Below are 21,279 nucleotides of genomic sequence, written 5' to 3'. Positions count from 1 at the left end.
AGACTATACATTTTTCAAATGTGAACGGGTTTTTCATGCAACACAAATGTCGTGTCCCAATTACTGATAAAAAAAGTTACAGGTGCGTAGCAAGTTGGGCATATTGTTATATAAAAATATATGCCCTGCAATTTATAGCAAATTGTGTTGTTCTTTCTTTTATTCATTTGGTTTTTTTATTAAATATACATAACGTGTCACAAACCCGAAGCCATCCTAACTGTTTAAAACAGAGGAGCATGTAGGTAAGTCAGTTATCATTCTAGGAATTGGTCTGCATGGTGTTAATAGACCTGGGAGAAGTATGAATTTCTCGCTCGCTACGCTCGCTCGGTTCACAAATCCTAAACACGTCTATAAACACCATGAAGGCCTATTCCTCGAACAATAACTATAATTACTCATTTGCAGTTCTTGTTTAATGGTTATATACAACCAGATGTTGCAAGCCTTTAGACATTTCAAGTTCCGTACAACGTAACTGTGGTGACGTCAACAATCAGCTGGTATCACCAGAAATCATCGGGGGTTTTCACAAGAAACTGATACATGTTTTACATCTCTTTTATTTCAAAACATGTTTAAAGTATTCTATTCAACATGACAAAAATGACTGATAAAATGGGAATAATCAAATATGAAAATGTAAGAGCATTCATTAGCAATATATAAATGGGTGTCTTGTAAGAAATTTATTTATAGGACTTGAATCTTGAACATTCAAAATAAAAACAGTTTTCGCTCTGTAATTAGTTGATTTACAAACAATTGTTACAGTGATACCTTTTTAAACTTAACAAAGGATACTTTTGTATGTGTTTGTGGTGTTATATTTTAGAGAGAAAAAACATATTAGTTGTGGTTGTTCTCTAAATAACGAGTATCTGAGTACGCAACTTAACAAAGAGCCATGAACGCTGCAAATAAGGCCCGTCACCAATTCTTAACTTTACGTGCACCTTGACATCTTATGGAATCATTTTCAAAGTAGGAAAAACGCATGTGTTTCGTGTTTCGTGAATCCCAAGGGATTCTGCAGATGTTATAACACGAAACAAACATGCGCTAACATGCGCTATTCTAGCATAAAACGCGTAAAAACCGATAAATGAATACACGGTCACTCAACGTCATTAAATTTCCACGAAATGCGCGAGAATATCTGAGTTGTTTTTTTAACGTTGACGTAATTTTCTTTTGAATTATCCGTTTTAGGGCCGAATGACGTTCTCACTTTGCTTATATAAAAAGTTGTTTTCTCCCCTGTTTAAACACCCCCGAAAAGTGACAACATCTGCAGTTTTATGCTAGAAAGGTAAACCATTTCAATCCAGTATTGCTAAAAGTCTCTTACATACCGTATAACCTCAGTAAAAAACATTTTTCTCCAATTGTACGCACTTGCTAACAAAGGCAAGTGTGTATTCTTTCATCTAGGACAGGACTAAAACCAGCTTACCCGTTTAAGTTGATCAAATAAATAGAATCATCTGTTTAAAATGAATACTTACACCAGATATACACATATGAATATGAACAAAACAATTATATTATAAAATAACATATAAATAATTTGAAACACTATCTTAGTTTTATAAATCAGTTACATTGAAAGCGTAAACAATAATGTGCTTAAGGTTAGTTTACGTTATTTCTCAACTTCAAAACAATATAAGAAAGAGTCATTAAATCAACCTTTATCTCGAAAAATCATCATGTAAATGTTCTGTCATGTAATACTAGTAGCTTCTTTAACTAAATATGTGAAAAGAATAATAATCATTATAATAAAAAATATTTTCAAATAATGAACTACCTTCATGGCATCAGAAAATTATTGAAATTGAGCTTGAAATCTATCAAACAATACGTCTGATATATCCATGTATGAATACATATAACAAATTAAAAGGTTAAGACTGTAAAGAAAACTCATTGATAAGAAACCCTGAAAAATCTATGATGTACGACAGATACAAATCCGTATTAATTCACCAAAAACAGCTTGAATGTTTACAATCTATACTAATCTTATTTTAAAACGCAACTTGTTTAGAAAAATTCAAAATTACAAAAAAAAAAAGTATTCATTTCGCCGTAGATAAATTTAATATAAGTTCCAAACTGAAATGGGATTTTAATTTTAAAATGTTTCCGTCTATGATTGTCGATGTGCTGTTTTAATGTGGCATGGAAATGTACAAAATGGATGTTATTTGAATTAAGTTAAACAATTTCCCGATGTCATTTTGTTGACATCGATTTAGATAAAATAGAAATCAAAATATGAATGTTATCTAGAAGTGCTACACCTAGTTATCTAAATGATATATAAATTCACTCCAATCAAAACAATTTACAAAATATTTATATCACAAAGTGTCATACCCATTTTATTCTAAAATTTATTGTCCAGAGATCTACTAGTAACATAAAAACATGCAAAACTGTAGCAAAGACGAAAATTAAATTGTGAACATCTGTTAGAGCACATGAAGAAATATTCTCTAGAAGTAATCTGTAATCTAAGTGCATCATCTGTGTCATTAAAATACTTTATGTCAAGGTACTAACTTTAAATTAGAAACTCTTCATTAAAAGAATTATTCTGACAAAATATGATAAACTTATTGTGTTTGTATAACTAAATTCACAATTAACCTTTAGCCTGCTGGCGGCAAGTTATTCTGCCTTTTCGACCAGTGCAGACCAAGATCAGCCTGCACATCAGTGCAGGCTGATCATGGTCTGCGCTGTTCGCTATTCAGTCAGTAAGTTTTCAGTGAACACCCCTTTGAATAATAAATGGTACTGCCCATATTGAATTATGGACAAGTCCATTTAAGAAACATAGCAGGGTTAAAGTTTATGTATAACTGTTATTTGTTAGCATATTAACTTCAAGGGTTTTAGTAGTAGTACACTTTTTATTCTGGATTTTACAGATACTAAGAAATAACTATTCATATTTTCAAATATAAATCTGGTTCTAATATATCTTTTAACGTTATGAATACATTGTTTTAGATACTATGTGTTTGTTTTGTGAAAATTCAAAACCTTTTTCTATGAATGAGTCCCAGATAAGCCTCTCATAAAAAGTTACAATTAGTGTTCAGGAGTAAACTATATTTTGATCTTACATGTCAAACAAAAAAGATTTCTTTTCATTTCATGTTTATACAATGGTTTGAGCTAAATTATACCAAATGTTCCCATTAGAACTATGAAATGAAGTGCACAATAGAGTAAAATCACTGTTCTATGAGATAATATACAGAATAAATTAGCCGTGCCATGAAAAAACCAACATAGTGGTTTTGCGACCAGCATGGATCCAGACCAGCCTGTGCATCCGCGCAGTCTGTTCGCTAACGGTTTCTCTAATTGCAATATGCTTTGAAAGCGAACTGCACGGATGCACAGGCTGGTCTGGATCCATGCTGGCCGCAAATGCACTGTGTTGGTTTTCTCATGGCGCAGCTTAAATACTTTTGTATGTGTGAAACAATTGTATTCTTTACATGATTTACACATTATGCTTTACTGAATAATAACACATCTATTAGCAGACTCGTTTTACTGTGTCTGTCCATGAGTGGTAATGGAAAGTGCAAAACCCCTCACACCCCGTCTAAGCTGGAACTGTATTACAAGGACATACATACACAGCTGATCTCAATAGTGATACAACATGTCTACGGTTCACAAGTCCGGGCGAGGAGTCTTCATGTTCTCCATCACGCCTTGTTAAAAGACACGGTGTCTGAATTCATTCGTTCTCCAGCACTGATGCATGTGAGAAGTTGACCGTTACTTGCGAAAAACAGGTTCGTACTGGTTTATAGTTAGGTTGACTGCCCGCTGTTACATAACTTAAATACTTTTGGAAAACGGCGTCAAATTCAAAGCCGAAAACAGGACATATATAGAATAATATATTGATAAGCGTCCCAGATTCAAGTATCAGTGCAATAACCACGAAAAGCAAGCCGACAGTTTACGGTAATATTGCAGTAGAACAGATAAAGATATCTACAAAGGGACATTTACCGTCTCTATCTACAATGAGCTCTAAAAAAGTACATTTACCGTCTCTGTCAACAATGAGCTCTAAAAAGTACATTTACCGTCTGATTCAAAAATGAGCTCTAAAGAGAGTACAGAAAAATACGGAGCGGACTATCACAATACAATGTGCAATAAAGGGACACGCCTCCAGATTAAAACTTATTTCATTTAATTAAGAAAATGCTTTCTTTTGTTTGTAATAAAAGATAAAAAGTGACCTCAATGAATTTCAGTGTGTTCTAAATTAAACGTTACGGCAACGTGTTTCAGTTTTAGATAACAACGATGTCCATCACCGTGTCCTAGAAAAAAATAAAAGCAATGTCGGGAAATACTTATCTATAGATGCATGTACAAATGTAAATGGTGTAGAAAAATACCAAAACTCTGGTCGCGCAATACAGATTATAATGGGAAAGAGTGAATTTAACCCTGCTCCATGCGCAATACAGATTATAATGCGAAAGAGCGAATTTAAACCTGCTTCTTTACTGAGGCGTAAATCATCGACCCAATTAATACTGAGACCGACATTTTGAAATTTTTTGACGACTAGAATAATATGATGTTAACTTGGAGACCAGACCCTTTAATACTTATTTGTTGTTGTTTTTTTTTTTTCAAAAAGAGTTACATAATGTAACTAAGAAATATAAATACAGATAATGTTAATAATTTAAATATTGCAGAGAATTTCACTTTTCATGAAATCTGCACAAAAATTTTAAAAAATATAATAAATATCGAAACAAAATATGTATGAAATAATATCAAAAAGCAGACAACATATCTGTGTTATCCTTCGGAAAAATCGTGTTTAGAAACTTCTTGCAAAAATGTAAAACAATTTTTATACAAACAAAATATGTATCAAAGAGCAGACAACATATCTGTGTTATCCTTCGGAAAAATCATGTTTAGAAACTTCTTGCAAAAATGTAAAACAATTTTTATACAAACAAAATATGTATCAAAGAGCAGACAACATATCCGTGTTATCCTTCGGAAAAATCGTGTTTAGAAACTTCTTGCAAAAATGTAAAACAATTTTTATACAAACAAAATTTATAAGTATGTATATATGAAGTTGAAACTGTTGTGCTCTAAACGTAATTATACAAGTTTTATCTAAAGGGACAAAAATGATATGCTTAAACGTGCATGTTTATTAATTAAACAACCAGAACACTTTCTAAAACAATCAACATTTTCTGTGAACGCTATACAATAGTAATGGCATTATTCGATGTCACCTGGGGATTTCCTCGGACTATATGTTTTGTTCTGGGGTCTCCTTTCGGAGACGGTCGATCCGGAGTTATATTATGTCCGTGAGGTCTTACTATGTTATCACTGCCCCGCGACGAGGCCTGGCTTCCACCACTTTCGGATGGAGGCCCTTTCGACGGATTAACGTTTGTATATGAAGTTGTTTGATTTTGAGAATGCATAGGTGATGAGGTTTTTTGAGATAATGCACTATATGTATAACCACCTGGTCCCTGTGGAGGCACCACGGGTTTTGATATGGCAGTATACACAGGAGGTGAATCTGTCACAGGTTTATGATTTAAAGAAGCCACCTTCGGTTGCTGTAATGTTTCTGAAGTATTCACAAGATTTACAGACTCAGGCGTCCCACCACGCCCTCGATAAGTGTTACTATTTCTATTGTCTTGTACATCTCCCGTATTGAGATGGTTTAAATTCTGTGCATTCGCTTCTCTTAATTTAGCAATTCTCTTCCTCTGAAAATAGGTCACTGCGGATATTAAAATATTTAGAAACAGAATTCCTGCCCCTACAGCAATGACTATACTCAATGGAACATTATTTGATGAATCATCGCGTTTGGATCCTTCCACCTTTGGAACAACTGGACCAGCAGCAGTTGTTGTAGCGCGTTGGTTGTTTAGGTGACTTTTAGGTTTATCTGTGCTCTCTAAACTTCCTCCTGGGTTCTCATAAATATCGTCCTCAGTTGTAACGTACGCAGGGTCACTCTGTGGCGGAGTGTATGGTGGAGTGTATGGCGGCGGTGGTGGGGAAGGGAATATAGAGTGAAATTTGCTGATTAGCCTAGTTGGATCGTCAAATGTTGACATGTTTTCGGCATTGTCGAGTTCATGCGAAGCATCAGTACTGTTGATTTCTGGAAAATTCAGCTTAGGTATTAGCTTTAACCACAAAGCTGTTTCCTTACCACGGTAAAAGTTTTTCACCTTTGAGCCTTTCCGACCTGAAAAGTAATAACATACATACTGTTACATCATTTATGAATCAAACTAAAATGGACTATAGACGAGAGCTCTTGATCTATATCATCTTTGGAAGAAACTAATCAATCATAATGTAAGAACAGGGGAAAAGATACTTATATTTATGCTACTCTGGCCGAGCGGAATAATTTTGTAAGAAAATCTCCAGTGTGTTCTATCATTGTGTAAAATATCAACCTAATCACTCGTATAAGCCAGACAAACATAAAAAGGCTTAAATGTAGGTAAATCATGTGGCAGGCACGTTATTTTATCATTGATGTACAGTGCACTTTCGTAGCATCATCTCTGTCATTTAGTGAAAGTTTAACAAAATCCCTTCGATAGTTTTTAAGTTTAGTTTTGCGAGTAACTCTTATAAAGGACGCTTATTCAAAATAAAAACAAGGCAGAGTTCTGGTTCTGGTTCTTGTACACTATACTGGATCTCCATGTACTCTGTAATTGTGTATATGGTTAGCAAACTCCTTCCTATAGTTTCGGAATTATTTTCAGGAAAAAGGGGGTTTTGAATACTTTTTACAAAGGGAGATAAATAACAAAAGTAAACATGGTAGAGGCATCTGTGCATTTTCTCAAGTGTGAAAATGTATAAAATCTCTTAAATAGTTCAAAAGTATGACTCAGACAAAAAATTGTCCGGATACGGACAGACAAACAGACAGTGCGACTACATGCACTTTATGTATTCCGCCAAAAGGCGGTGTCTCAATAAAAAAGAATAATAAACCTTTAAACATGCTGATATATTGCATGTATATATCATTATTTCATTAACATACATTACGAAACATTTCTTCGTGTACTGTGATATTACATATGTTTATTCCTTAATGTTTCAATTACTTTGGTATATATCAGCAAATAAAACTGTGCATTTTCCTTACTTTCAACTAAAACTGTTACATGAGTGACGAATAATACCCCCACAATACGGCATTGTCACAGAACTTTGGCAAATTTTAAAGAAAAGGGCCATACCTATGTCAAAAATGGTGGTTTGTAGGCAAAGTCGAAAAACCATGAAAACCAACGGACCGACCGACAGACCGATCGACCGACCGACAAGCTCACTCCTATATTACCCACCCCCATAAACTTCGTTTGTGGGGGTATAGCTAGGCAGGATATTTCAGAAACCCTTATTTCATACAGTAACACTAAATTTGAAAACTGAATATGAAGTATTTACTTATATGCAAAAACGACTGTAAACTCGAGTTGTACTTGGGCCATCTTTCTTCATTAAAGAAACTAGAGTCACTACGGTCTTGAGCTGCGTTATCCCACTCCGGTAAGTTCGGATCGCTGAAAAAGAGAACCATGAATTAGATGGCTGTGATTCACTGCAGACATGGAGCGCTGTATAAATAACAGACTCCGGTATATACCGGATTCAAGCGATTTGAATGACAAGTATCTTTAATGTATATATATATTTAACCATGCTAATACTAAGCTTAAGCTTTAGTCAGTAGAGTATACATATTATAAACTAAATGCGTGCGGACATGCAAGTATTTCAGTATTTTTGCCGTGCGCTCCAACTGATATTCACTTCCGGACATGCGCAGAAGACCGCTCAAGGTATGCAATGAGCAACATCGAATTAGAAAAGAGTGATTAAATCATATACCTATCGATTTAAACAACTTCCTTGGTCAATGACAGTTATCAAAGGCAACGATAAGGAATAAAATCAATAGGAAAGTTTCATTGAAAACATAGAAAGCAACCAAGCAATAGCTGGTCTGTTTCGGTCTGTTTCATGAGAGGTAATGAAATGTACAACAACCCTCTTGATTCTTAGCACCGGCTTAAGCGGAATTCTATTACTGTGAAAGTAACAGAAAGACTAAAATATATTTACGTACAAAACACTAAATTTAGTCTCTTAAAACTATTTCACTTTTGAATTAAGTCATAATCACAATAGATTCTTTATGTCAAAAGTAATATCTCCTTTAGCCAAGGTATGGTTACAGATTCTAATGGCATTATTGAAAATTTAGCATTTCAAGGAAGCAGGTTTCTATAAACTAATATAAATATTCAGCAGCAATCGAATGATTAAAACTAATGTTGAGAGCTTTTGGGATCATAGAACTCAATGAAGCAAAATAAAACTGGAATTGATCCAGTCTATTCTTCAGAGGTAATAAAATGAGCCACTCCATGAAAAAACAAACACAGTGCATTTGCGACCAGCATGGATCCAGACCAGCCTTTGGATCCGCGCAGTCTGGTCAGGATCCATGCTGATCGCTTTCAAAGCCTACTGCAATTAGACAAACAGTTAGCGAACAACATGGATCCTGACCAGACTGCGCGGATGCAGTTGGTCTGGATCCATGCTGGTCGCAAATGCACTACGTCGGTTATCTCATGGTGCGGCTCATATACAGTTGAAACTCGATATCTCGAACTTGCTTATCTCTAAATTTCGGATATCTCGAAGACGTTTTTCAAGTCCCGTCCCGAAAACACGTGTACAAAAATAACATTTTACGTCGATTTTGGTTTTGATGTAAATTGGAATTCATTCGAGATACCACGTTCCAACTGTATAATATAGAAGGACACGTTTACTTGCCGTTAAATTCAATTTCTAACCTTTTACTGAACAAGAAACCTTTTAAATACAAAAATTTTAACGGTAAACATTTAATACAGCACTTAATATTTTAAGGTTAAACATTTAATATAGCACTTAATTTATACGTCAGTGGCAGCTTATCACTTTTAATGCATTATTGAGCATATTGTATGACGGTATCCAAAATATCCCTAAAAAGTGTAAAGATATCGGAACATTCTTAGCAAGACAATTATGTAACAAACTTCACGACATTGACATTTTGGTTAAATAATTACGCCCGGAAGGGGACTGTTATAATATCTGGAATGTTTTTTTTTTATCATTTATTTTCTGGACTCATGGGGACCAGTATTAATTGTTCAAGACAATTTGACAAAAAAGTAACAAAAATACCGAACCGTTTTAATCGAAGTCTATGCTAGTGTGAAAATAAAGCATATCAGGCCGGCATTACTTTACAACGCGGATACGACAATCCCAACAAATTACCATTGCCTTGCAGTTTTTCTGCTTCAAAAAATACTTTGCATAAAGGTACTGACATCCAGATCGTATGAAAACAAACGAAAAGAAAATTTTTGGATACCCGGGCTTTGAAACTTACTTAATGACAGATTTTATGTTATGGAAACACATGAGAATTAGCTGTTGTTACTAATTTTTCCACCCAGAATTGAAATTCAATTGTAACAGGGTACCGGAGTTACAATGTAAACTGCTTTATATTTAACGGTTGTAAGATACGCGTTCGTCAGTAGTGTATTGGTTAAAAACGCGGGAAATTGTTATTGCCGAGACGGCTCGGGTTCGATTCCTGACTCAGACATATGTTTTTTTCTTAATTTAGATCTTTTAATGATAGTTGTAGAAACAAAACTCATGTTCTAATGTTCAGAGTATGATCAAACTTTAATTCTAGAGAAATATCATCTTTAAACAAATTACAAATCAATAAGTCTTGTCAATAAGTGTTCGTTTTTACTTGAACTCTAGTATCATTTCGCGTTATAATGAGTATTGCATTTTAGTTATGTAGTATTGGTTTACTCAGCGTTTTATACAGTATTTCACTTCTGCAAGTTTGCCAGAAGAGCAATATTCTGTACTTGCAAGTGACTGTTAACGTACACGCATGAATCGTGGGTGTTACAATATAGTGTCTAACGCGTGTTCTCATGATTCACACGAAATATTTATGGATACGTACCCGGTTTTAGCAAAATTTGTCCACATTCGCATCATGAATTTGCTGAGTTCTTTCTCTTGTGGTGTGTAAACGGTAGGAAACGGCGACAAGCCTCCAACCAAAGGAGCACCAAATATGTACGGCAGTTCGTCCCCATGTACGCCCCCAGACCATTGAGCGAAATCTTCAGATTGTGTAGAATATGCGAAAGAATATAGGTACGTATCAGCCGTCTTAGCGTGTTCTTGTGCCATTTTTATCAGTGGTGCCTTGTACTGCCCGTCACTTAAGAGGTCCATGATGTCATCACGCCTTGTATAATTGTCTGTTGGCCTGTCCCATTGTGTGTACTCGTGTTGCAAAATGTCGTATATTTTCTGTCGATTGTACTTGTATACGTTTTGTACGTAAGTTCTTAATATTTGCTTTTTCCGTGATTCTGATATGCCTTTTTCTATTTCCTCTTGTTTTAGGTACGAATACGCCTCTTTTCGTGTTAGGCCAAACATTATCTTCGTGTTCGCAAACTTTGAACGCCGGGAATCAATGAGGGATTCTAAGGTATGTCCCGCAGGGAATATTCCTCCGGATCCAACGCTTGGGGCAAAGCATGTGTAGTATTTTGGCGTCATTGGTACACTTCGTACCAGTTCATCGACAGTGCGCTCCCTAAAGCAGTCGACCAAAGCTTTTGTGTTGTTGACAGCATGTGAACAGTTTACATTGCGCGCTATAAGTTTGGCACAATGAGCTGGGTCGATTGATCTTGCCCATGTGCTAAAAGCAGACCCGCTCTGGAGAATCACATTGTTAAATAAATCTGAAAATAAAGATAAAAATCAAATGTTCAAATGGGGAATAAGATTGAGTAGAAGTCTATAATAAGTTGGTTTTCAAAAAAAAAAAAAAATAAAGGTTTCTACCTAATGGACGCTTTAAATTTGGAATTTAAGTAAAACATTTATCAGCACAAGATCTATCGACATGGGTGGTTGATTAATTTTTTGTCCTTTGTTTTCGGCTAAATGATATTTAACGTTTTAAAAAATTTAACCGAATAACGGAATGTAATTTACTTAATTAGTCAAGATAGATAACCTAATTGTACAATATTTCAGCGGATTTGTAATATAAGACAAGTAAATTTACAGTATACAAGCGACTACTGAATATCGAAGTATTCATAAATTCCGCAGCAGCAATAGCATTTTTTGAGATGTAACTATATAACCACTTGAATCTTACTGCACAGTTTATGAATAGTACAAAGTCCTTTTTGTTAAAAAAATGGTCTAACAATTTTTCCAATAATGATCAACGTTTTGTTATATACAAGTAACGGCGTATTAATACGTTATTAAAACAACGTATAAAAATAATAACACTTAAAACATCAGGCGAAGTTCTAGATTTCTATTCCTACATCAGTCAACCTTGTGCCCTTGTTTGTATCGGATCAATACCCATGTAGATCGAATTCAGACAGCGTTTGTATTTAATCAAGATATATGTTAAATATCTGTCAATCACAACGCAGAAGAAATATTGCTGAGAAACTGTTGAAACAATTATTTGTTTCCAGCAGACAAACTCACAAAGGAATTGGATTTTTTTTGTAAAACTAGCAGTTTAGATAACAATGCAAAAATAAATGTTCGTTTTACATTATCATGTAAATTAGTAAAGCAGTCTGGAAAATAAGCACGTAATCAAACGTAATTCTTTGATAAAAGCAGCTCAATAGCATGGTATGTGACAGAACGGAATAAAATAGTCGTCAAAAAGGCTGAACAATTTTCATTTATAACAATGGAAAAAGTTTAGATTGGCTATAACAATGACGTTTTATATAGTAATATTCAACTATGGCGAATTCTATTACACAGTAAATAATTTTACTGAATATAATAACAGTAAAACAGAGAAAATTAAGACACTGTCTTTCTGAACAGAAGTTTCTACTGCAGGTCGCAGAAAAATCGTACCCACCCGAGGCGCTACCGAGCTCGGATAAACTTTTCAGAGACGAGTTGGATAAACTTTATGTACGAAGCCTCTTCATTAAAATTATCAATCGTTTTAAACTTGCATTTAATGATTTCCCTCATGATGCGCGTTTGTATTTACGAATTATTATTGTTGGGATTATAGAGCACGAACGGTTTAAATCAAGACATCGTGAATTAACCACTGAACCTTTATTGTACAAACTTGTTTTAAAGTCAGCTGTAAATTATGGATTTTGACAATGTTTCCAATTGTTCAAATTGAACAGTTGACGGAAATGAAATTCTTATTTTTGCATTTTAAATATTATTTGGTGTACATTCCTTCAACTCTGTTCGAGATAAGCACTATTATAGACCATTAAAATTCAAAGTCTTATGTAAATCACATTTTGCCGGAACCTCGATACTGAAATTACATTACTCAGTTCTATATAGAATCCAGGCTAAAAGGAGCGACTGCAAAACTAGTTACACAAAATTGCTTTGTCAGTAATGTTTGGTTTTTTTTTTTTGTTTTTTTTTTCGTTGAGCGCCGTTTTCCAACGGAACCAAGGTTCGATGATTGGGTACAAACCTGTACTCCGCAACTAACTACCAACTTCCCCACTTGATATCAGAGGTGGAGGACGAATGATTCAAGACACATTGTCATTTATCAAATCGTCAAAGAGAACATGCGCCTCGCCCGGGGATCGAACTCACGACCCCGCGATTCGTAGATATGCGCTCTTCTTATTGGGCTGAGTGGGCAGGCAATATATAACTGTTTAGAGTCCTCCTGAGATTCTGTTTAACATAAAAATACTTAGTTGTCCAGCAGGGGCAGTTGATCGCCAAATCCCGAGGTGGGCGCGATACTTTGTTAGGTCTAAAACTTCTGGCTATTTCGGGTTTGCCTCAATGCAGTTGAGTATCAATACATTTTTACATAAGGTTTGATCTGAAAATCGCGGAATGCTATCATGATGTATTAAAATGCCGAAGCAATGATCATGTGAATGAATCCAGGAACATTTCCCCTGCAGTGTTGTGTTGGATTTTATCATATTCGTCGATAAAATACTAGTCATTAATCACATTTCACCCTTTTCAGTGCATGAAAGTGTTGCAATATACCCAAGGTTGTTCATACATGGTGCTTAATAAAAACAAGAGGTCCAATATGGCCCTATATCGCAAAAAATGTTCAAAGCTCAAAGAGATACAATGGAAAATTGTCTGTCAAATTAGTTTCAATACTGCCAATCAGATCAAAAGCAGGAGATTTGCTAAATTTGACATAGACATATAGGGAAAACTAAATGAAACACCAGCAAAATTGAGTTTTACAAATCTAGACAGCTTTTGATAATTTTGGTCCCTCAAGAAATTTACAATCAAATTATTTTAAATTCTGATGTAGGAGCAGATGCTGTTTATAGATTTGTTTTAATTTGGTGGCAAGGTTTGTCTGAGAATCAAAATGCATGTACCTTGAAAAATTGTTATGAAGAGTCATCCAATGATCATTTGTGTAAAATTACTTTAAAGCCGAAAAGACAGATTTTAAAACATTTCCGCTATATACATACAGAAAAGGTGATGAAGCCCTCTAGCGGCTATGTTTTGTCAGAAAAGTCTTATTTACCTTGTCACCCATAGATTACTTGTTTGAAATTATTTCAAAATCGGTGGTACAGGGGGAGATGTCGTTTGAAGACTGAACTAACTATAAAAAGGACCATCCCAGAAACGTCAAAGACAAATTTCTTTATCTATTAGCTTTAAAGGAACCGGAAGAACATGTTCACAACGGTTGGTTGGACGGTCGGCGGACAGGGGGAAGTGATAACTCTAACTCACATTGAGCACGTTGTAGGGATAACGCATGTATTTTTTGTGTTATAACATCTGCAGAATCCCGAAGGATTGGTAAGTGCCCGAGCCCGAGGGTTTCTTAAGATGTTACAACACTAAATGAACGTGTTAACGCTATTCTAGCATAAAACGCGTAAAAAACTAACAAATGAATAAATTATCCCCCAACGTCATTAAATTTCCATGAAAAGCACGGGAATGTCTGCGTTGTTTATTCACGTAGACGTCATTTGTTTTTGAATTATCCGTTTTGGGGCCTAATGCGTTGACGCTTTGCCACGGAACGCGCATATATAAAAATGTGTTTTAACAGCACGTGAGCGCGAGAATCTCTCTGTTAACACATGTTTTCTTTCCTGTTAATACCCCCCCCCCCCCCCCCCTCCCCACAAAAAAGTGACAAGAACAGCAGTTTTATGCTAAAATGTGCTTTAGTAAATTTAGGAATTAATTGCACCCCGTTTAAAGCAGACTATGAGAAATTTTCTTACAGGGATTATGCCAAAGACTAAGAGGACGTGACAATTAAGAAGAGAATATCACAATATTTATGTGTTACCTTCGTATAGTTAGCAGCGAAAGAATTAATCGTGTATATATTCAATCAAAATTTGCTGCTTTTTATTATGATTTCGTAAATAAGCCTATGCAATTTCACATAACGTAGCATTCCGCGATGACTTCAGATAAAACGCTATAAAAAGGTAAAATTTGAAATCATTATAAGACCAAGTTGTACTCACTTTCTCGAAACATTGCGACTAGCCCGGTAGTTCTTGCATAGACCACCCGATTATCCCATTTAACATTATATAGATAATAAGTGGCTGTTTACTTACTCATTTTTGTGACACTTTCGGTAAAAAGAAGAACGTTCACTAATGCAGCGCCGTGACCATGTCCGAACAGCGTGACCCTGCCTGCGTCCCCGCCGAATCGGTCAATATTTTGCTTCACCCAAAACAGTATTGCCAACAAATCCCACAGAGCATAATTTCCCTCGGCGTTAGAGTCACCAGTACTCAAAAATCCTGAAAAGAAAAGCAGAATGATTTTATTGAAAGACTTATTAAACATTCAGTATGAATCTAATGTCATTGAAGATAACTGATATCTGTACAAACAAGACAAATAGGCTTTTACTATAATATTGCATAACGATTTTTCCATACAACATCAGGCTTTTTCTTTTATGTTAAACTGTATCTTTTCCTCTGAAATACCAAATCCAAACAAGTTCTTTTTTGTACTTTATCGAAATCTTCTATCCCGTGTGTATGATATCACACATATAAAGACAGTATTCCTGAAGGAATTACATCAACAATAATTACATTATGACGTTTGCCAAATCCCACTGGCTACGGGAACGTCCAGTTTTAATGTGTTTCCCATCTCATACAAGGTCTTACAAATCCTCCAATAAATACTAAAGTACTACTGGAAACTACGTGAAATGACATATTTATTTTAGAATTGTTGTAAACTGTGGTTAAACAAAGACACTCGCAATTACGATATATGTGACGCATGCGTTTCAAGAAAGTAAAATAATTTGCCTCTTGGTTTGTTTTTTATATGCATGAATTATTATTTTTATTTGGCACAACCCACACCCACAAGCAGTCTCAGAAAAAACATTTGATTTCTCAAATTAGAATCTTATAAATAGCAGCCCCTGTGGAACGAACGAATGTTAGAGATCGTTGCTACATCATATAAGGAGAATGGCAATTAATTTGCATATATGCATTAAGACAAACGTTCTCTACAGTTATTGCAATATGAATCGTGATATTCCACACACACAAAAAAAAAAACACCATGCAATTCGTTATTGATAATGGTTCAGTTCAGTAGAATCTTACATAATATATTACCTTGATTTATTTTATTTACTTAGAATATCACATATATTTATCTATAGCAGTCAATTTGTATGTTTCTGGTTTAGCTCCATTTTTAACAGTATTTATTTATTTAGAAAATAAGATATGTTTATATATAGCGGACACTTTGTGTTTTCGTTGGTTAGTTCCATTTTAACAGTATTGCAGCTATGTAACGGCATTCAGTTATCTAACATATTAACTTAAATTTTGTACAAGCACTAGTCAATTTTCCGCAAGTATCTGCCAATTTCTCAATATTAACCAGAGATGAGGGCGAAATGATATCAGTGTCAACGTATATTAGCCAAAGACGGTTGTATGTATATTCTAGGAATTACTACACATGCATGTATATCAATTCTGTCAACTTCGTGAAAGCCACTGATGATTACTTAAACTTTCTTCGTTATATTTGATTTCATTTTACCTATTTTATTATTTTTGTTAGATGTCAATCAACGACATTTAGACGTGCTAAAATAAACTGCAGAAGAACTTTCGTCGGGGCCTCTGCGGCCGAGCGGTTAAGTTCGCTGACTTAAAATCACTTGCTCCTCACCGTAGGTTTGAACCTCACTCGGGGCGCTGAATTCTTCATATGAGCTGGCTTACGGTAGGTAGGTGGCTCTACCCAGGTGCCCGCTCGTGGTGACATAATGCACGGAGAACCACATGGGCTCTTCCTCCACCATCAACGCTGGAAAAGCACCAAAGGACTTATACTTGTGTTGGTGATGTTGAACCCAACTAAAACAAAACACAGTTTTCATCATTTTGAAAGGTTTCGTTTTTATAATCATGGATGTATCAGCTAAATGCTCTTTACACAATAAAATCTCAACAGAAAAGTGGTGGACATACCTAGAACTCCAAGCCTGTAGTTGACAGTTATCACAATTACCCCTCCGTAACTTGCAAGAACGCTTCCATCGTAAGCATTGCCTGTTCCAACTTCGTACGACTCGCCATGAATAAAAATCATTACCGGAAGCTTCTCGGTCTCGTTCCATTCTGAAAATATATAATATTTCCACTGAACAGAACAGAATAGAACAGATACAACATTAAATACACCCAGGCTTGCGCAACGATTGTCTCCCCTAGCTTTACTTCACCAATACCACGTGACCATTTACCACACGCATTAGCGTTAAATATCTTAAAATACCTAAAATAATTTCAAGAAGTAAAATCAAACATCAAATGAAGAATTAAACGATTTATCAAAATCTTGATAAAATTGATCGTGATCTGTTAAGGAGCGACCACTGCTGCGTAGGAGATTGGCACCTAATTCATCACCATGCATGGTAGTCAGTTTATTGATATGGTGTCATGGGAACATAATAGACAAACAAACAATCATCTAACAAACTACAGTATTATACAATAACTATGGAGGAGTAACTATTACGAATTGCATACTAGTATTTTATTTTTTTTTAAATCCAGAGACTGAAGTAAGTGAATTTATTTAAATGAATCGTCAGAGCCTCAAACTGTAGATATAATTATATGGAAATATTTGATTGATATCGTAGCTGTCATAATTTCTTTTTTCGTGTTTTCTTTGATATATTTTGCATGGTTTAATACTGTAGTATTTTATTCGTAATGTTCAAATGATTGATTTGATATTTCGCCGAACGTTGAAAGTTAATTCGTTTGACAGAACACAAGCTCTGCCGTCATCAAATGTACAGTACGAGTCTGGGGAAAGCTGCAATAGTAAATTTACAATCTACGTTTCTGGGAAGTTCCTACCTGTTATATGCATCATTATACTATCTTTGTTAAACGTTTATGTCAAGTGAAGCAGAAAATATTTTCAACACCCAGCATTTAAGACGTTATTTACGTATACTTAAGCACGTGCAACATAAAATATAGATGTAGAGTTCTGGAAACAAACAAAAGTCTTACAGGCAAAGCCCTCTGAAGATGTAAGATAACAAAAAAAAAATGTTGAAAATTAAGATTTTAACAGTATTAATTTGCTACTGTTTAATATTCTTAATTCCTATTGATAATATATCATAGTTTTATGACTACTGCACACATTTTTTCTCAAGTATGTATTAGCATGTATGACCGACAAAAAACTTTAACCCCGAGTCTATAGGCGGAATTTAAAGAATTTAACACAGTTTCGTATTGGAAACCTTGGTGTTCGTTGCTTAGGTGTTCACTTTTACACTGAATTGTGCATTTAACTTTGAATTCTAAACCTCGTAAAATGAGAAGGAAATTCAGCTTATAACAGTTGTGATCGTTGTGTTTGATTTTTGCTAGACTTGTTTGAAATATTTGGACCTGAAGCAAGTTTTCATAATGAGCGTTATGGAAAAACATAATTTTGACTACACTTTTAGCGAATAGTGTACAGACGCAAGTAAACATGATGCCTGTCATATAGTAAAATGAAAGGTATAGGTTCATGCGCCTGATCTTGGGATATTTGCACACTTTAGGACAAAAAATAATCCCACATATCAAGCTGATTTTAAGACACTATTTGAAATTTTGTCACCTGTCAACGTTTTTATTATTACTATTGTTCCTTTAAAAATAGTGTTAAGTTGCGTTTTGTTAAATCTACGGACGGGGTTCCTTTAAATCTCAGGATTATTTTCTATTCCATGTGCCGAGTCAGTCTGTATCCAACGTTTTACGTGTAAATGACTTCACTAAATCACACGTGCAGAAATACCTTACCACATCTATTAATATGACGAAAAAAATGCAGTGTTGAGTCTGTAAGCTTTAACTCTTATAATATTCTAAATATATCATCGAGGTGACCGACTTCCATTTCTTTATATACGACAATGTAACAAGATAAAAATGAAACAATGTCGGCTGTACTGGTGATTGATTAGCCTGGCTCTCTGGCTGCATGGTTCTTTTTTTTTATATAAATACTACAAGCAAAATAAGAAAATCTTAAGCCTCTAAAATAGCACATTTTATCTGATGGCTGAACCTTCGGAGCCAGGGGCAATAAAAATGTCAATGTAGAAACAACCTGCAGGAGTTACTTTCCTCTTAATGAATAAACGTATATATATATATATATATATGTATATATATATGTGTGTGTAAATAAGAACAAACATAGGAACACAGGGACGGGAGCCAGTCTAGTGATTGATGCGAAATGCAACATGTTGTACATCGGTTGACATGTTGCAATTTAATTATAACAATCATGTGTTAATGACAGAAAGACATATTGATTGTTTGATTGTATCAATTTTATGTCCTCTCTTCAACAGTGAACGTTGTATTGGCATTAGCATTACCACACGGGTATGAAATACAACATTTCGTATGTAAGATCGTACACACACCTGCTTTACTTTTACACTTCTAAACGTTCAAACTAATCAGAATTACTCATTGATTATAAAGTGAAACAGATTATCGAACATTCTAACACGATCCGATTCATTTTCTTATTAACCAAAGAAGGCTGAAAACAGTGAATTATTATACAACAATTCACTGTTCTGACGTCACAATTATTGCGTCATAGCATCAAACGGCATAGCGACGCGCTGGAAAAGAAACCGATTGAAAACGGCAAATATTTAATGAATGTCGTCAAAGATATACTTTAAAGACCTTGGTAACGTGTTAGAATCGAACATTATATATATCATTTAGTGATTTGTTCTTGAATAAAATCATTGTTTGTCGTTCAGGTGCGTGTTATTATATCACTCGGGCTGCGCCCTCGTGATATAATTCCTTCGCATCTGAACTTCAAACAATGATTTATTCAGCGACAAATCACTAAATGAGATATATTATTTCTTAAACTACATGTATGCATATGTCTTAGACAGAGCAAATGACGGTTACGTCTTTCATTTTATAATTAAATCGTTTAATATCAGTAAATTGCAATTTGTCTCACTATATTTCCAAAATTGTTTCTGAAATACTTTTAACAAAAGAGCCGCGTCATGAGAAAACCAACATAGTGCGTTTGCGACCAGCATGGATCCAGACCAGTCTGGTCAGCATCCATGCTGTTCGCTTTCAAAGCCTATTGCAATTAGAGAAACCGTCAGCGAACAGCGTGAATCCTAACCAGACTGCGCGGATGCGCATGCTGGTCTGGATCCATGCTGGTCGCAAAACCACTATGTTGGTTTTCTCATGGCGCGGCTCAAATATGAATAGGAAGCTCAGTTTGCGTTTCCTTCTTTTTGAGTCTGCCAAATACGATGATGAAACTGATGTAATGTTTGCACAGACGTTGGTTATACAGATAGCTAATTAGATTATTTAGGAAATTAAATCAATGTGTGGTTTTGTGTAATGCATATTACAATATATACACAATGGAATATTAATTCAAAACCTTTGAATGTTGTCGTTAATTAAAATAGTAAAGGTGGTGGCACTTGCGGGCGCAGAGGGCTAAACAGATACATTCACGATTAATTCTTCCACACATCACAACAACAATAACCGTTTGTGCAGCGTTTACCGAAATTATGTATAATATATGGTGCTTGTAAAAGCAGAAACTATAATCGTACATTCGATGTCCTCAACATTTTTGTATTGGACACTATCATACCTTTCATACCTTATCTCCAAAACGAAAAATATGCTGTGTCTGTCCGTCGTATATTGATGCAATTACTGTCACTTCAATTCAATATCTATTGTTCTCAGTAGGTGGCAAAAACCTATCGAAGTCGGTCGTTGGGAATTAGCCAGAGGTATGGTGTAAGAAATATTCACTTATATTATTCTGTTTGTAGTTTATGATGCTATGATAGGACCGGGCATAATAGAGATAGCAGCATGATTGGATTATTTAAAACGTGTCGGTATACAAAATTTGCGAGGAATAGTAATTCGCCTCCATGTACATATGCAAAGATTTGTAACGTTTCTGGCCAGAAAAAAAAAGAACCATATACCTTATTGCTATTACTAGACATTTTGATAACAGATACAGTCAGTCATGGATTGCTTTTTATAGGACGTGTGATTGTGTTTGACACGGTACCAAAAGCATATCGGGACTGGGTGGATTTTGGTATCTGTCTTCCCTAAAGCTTGGTCAGACCTTTGGTGTCTTGATGCTCTGCCTTCCCTAAAGACATTAGGTATATTTGTATACGAAATTATATTTGTTTTGTTGACAAATGTACAAGAGCATTTTTTGAGTTTTACATAGCATGCCTTCTATTGTCATCAATAAGTACACTTGTATTGAGTTTGGTCTTTTAGGGGACTACGTTCCTTAACGTAACGTATATCCTTGTTTTGCATCTAATTCTAACGTAAATCTTTATTCTTATTTCATCTCAATTTACAAAACTGGATGAAAGAAATACTGATCATCTTTTCTTTTCTTTTGCAA

The 21,279-nt window shown here is 35.0% G+C and overlaps 1 protein-coding gene across 4 annotated transcripts in view; it reads right to left on the bottom strand.

Annotated features, from left to right (window-relative positions):
- Positions 1 to 550: 550 nt before the first annotated feature.
- LOC123554482 (neuroligin-4, X-linked-like) overlaps positions 551 to 21,279 on the bottom strand; it is a 413,210-nt gene continuing 392,481 nt past the window's right edge. For all 4 annotated transcript variants that reach the window (XM_045344680.2, XM_045344678.2, XM_045344679.2 and 1 more), the window contains exons 2-6: positions 16,755 to 16,904; positions 14,841 to 15,032; positions 10,157 to 10,955; positions 7,543 to 7,658; positions 551 to 6,310 (exon numbers count right to left, since the gene is read on the bottom strand). In XM_045344680.2, the coding sequence (XP_045200615.2) occupies positions 5,292 to 6,310; positions 7,543 to 7,658; positions 10,157 to 10,955; positions 14,841 to 15,032; positions 16,755 to 16,904 (2,276 nt within the window). In that variant the 3' untranslated portion in view covers positions 551 to 5,291. The remainder of the gene's footprint in view (positions 6,311 to 7,542; positions 7,659 to 10,156; positions 10,956 to 14,840; positions 15,033 to 16,754; positions 16,905 to 21,279) is intronic.

The sequence above is a fragment of the Mercenaria mercenaria genome, chromosome 7, assembly GCF_021730395.1.
Source record: "Mercenaria mercenaria strain notata chromosome 7, MADL_Memer_1, whole genome shotgun sequence".
NCBI lineage: Eukaryota > Metazoa > Mollusca > Bivalvia > Venerida > Veneridae > Mercenaria > Mercenaria mercenaria.
The sequence above is the reverse complement of the archived record's forward strand: the minus strand, read 5'-3'. Positions and strand labels throughout refer to the sequence as shown.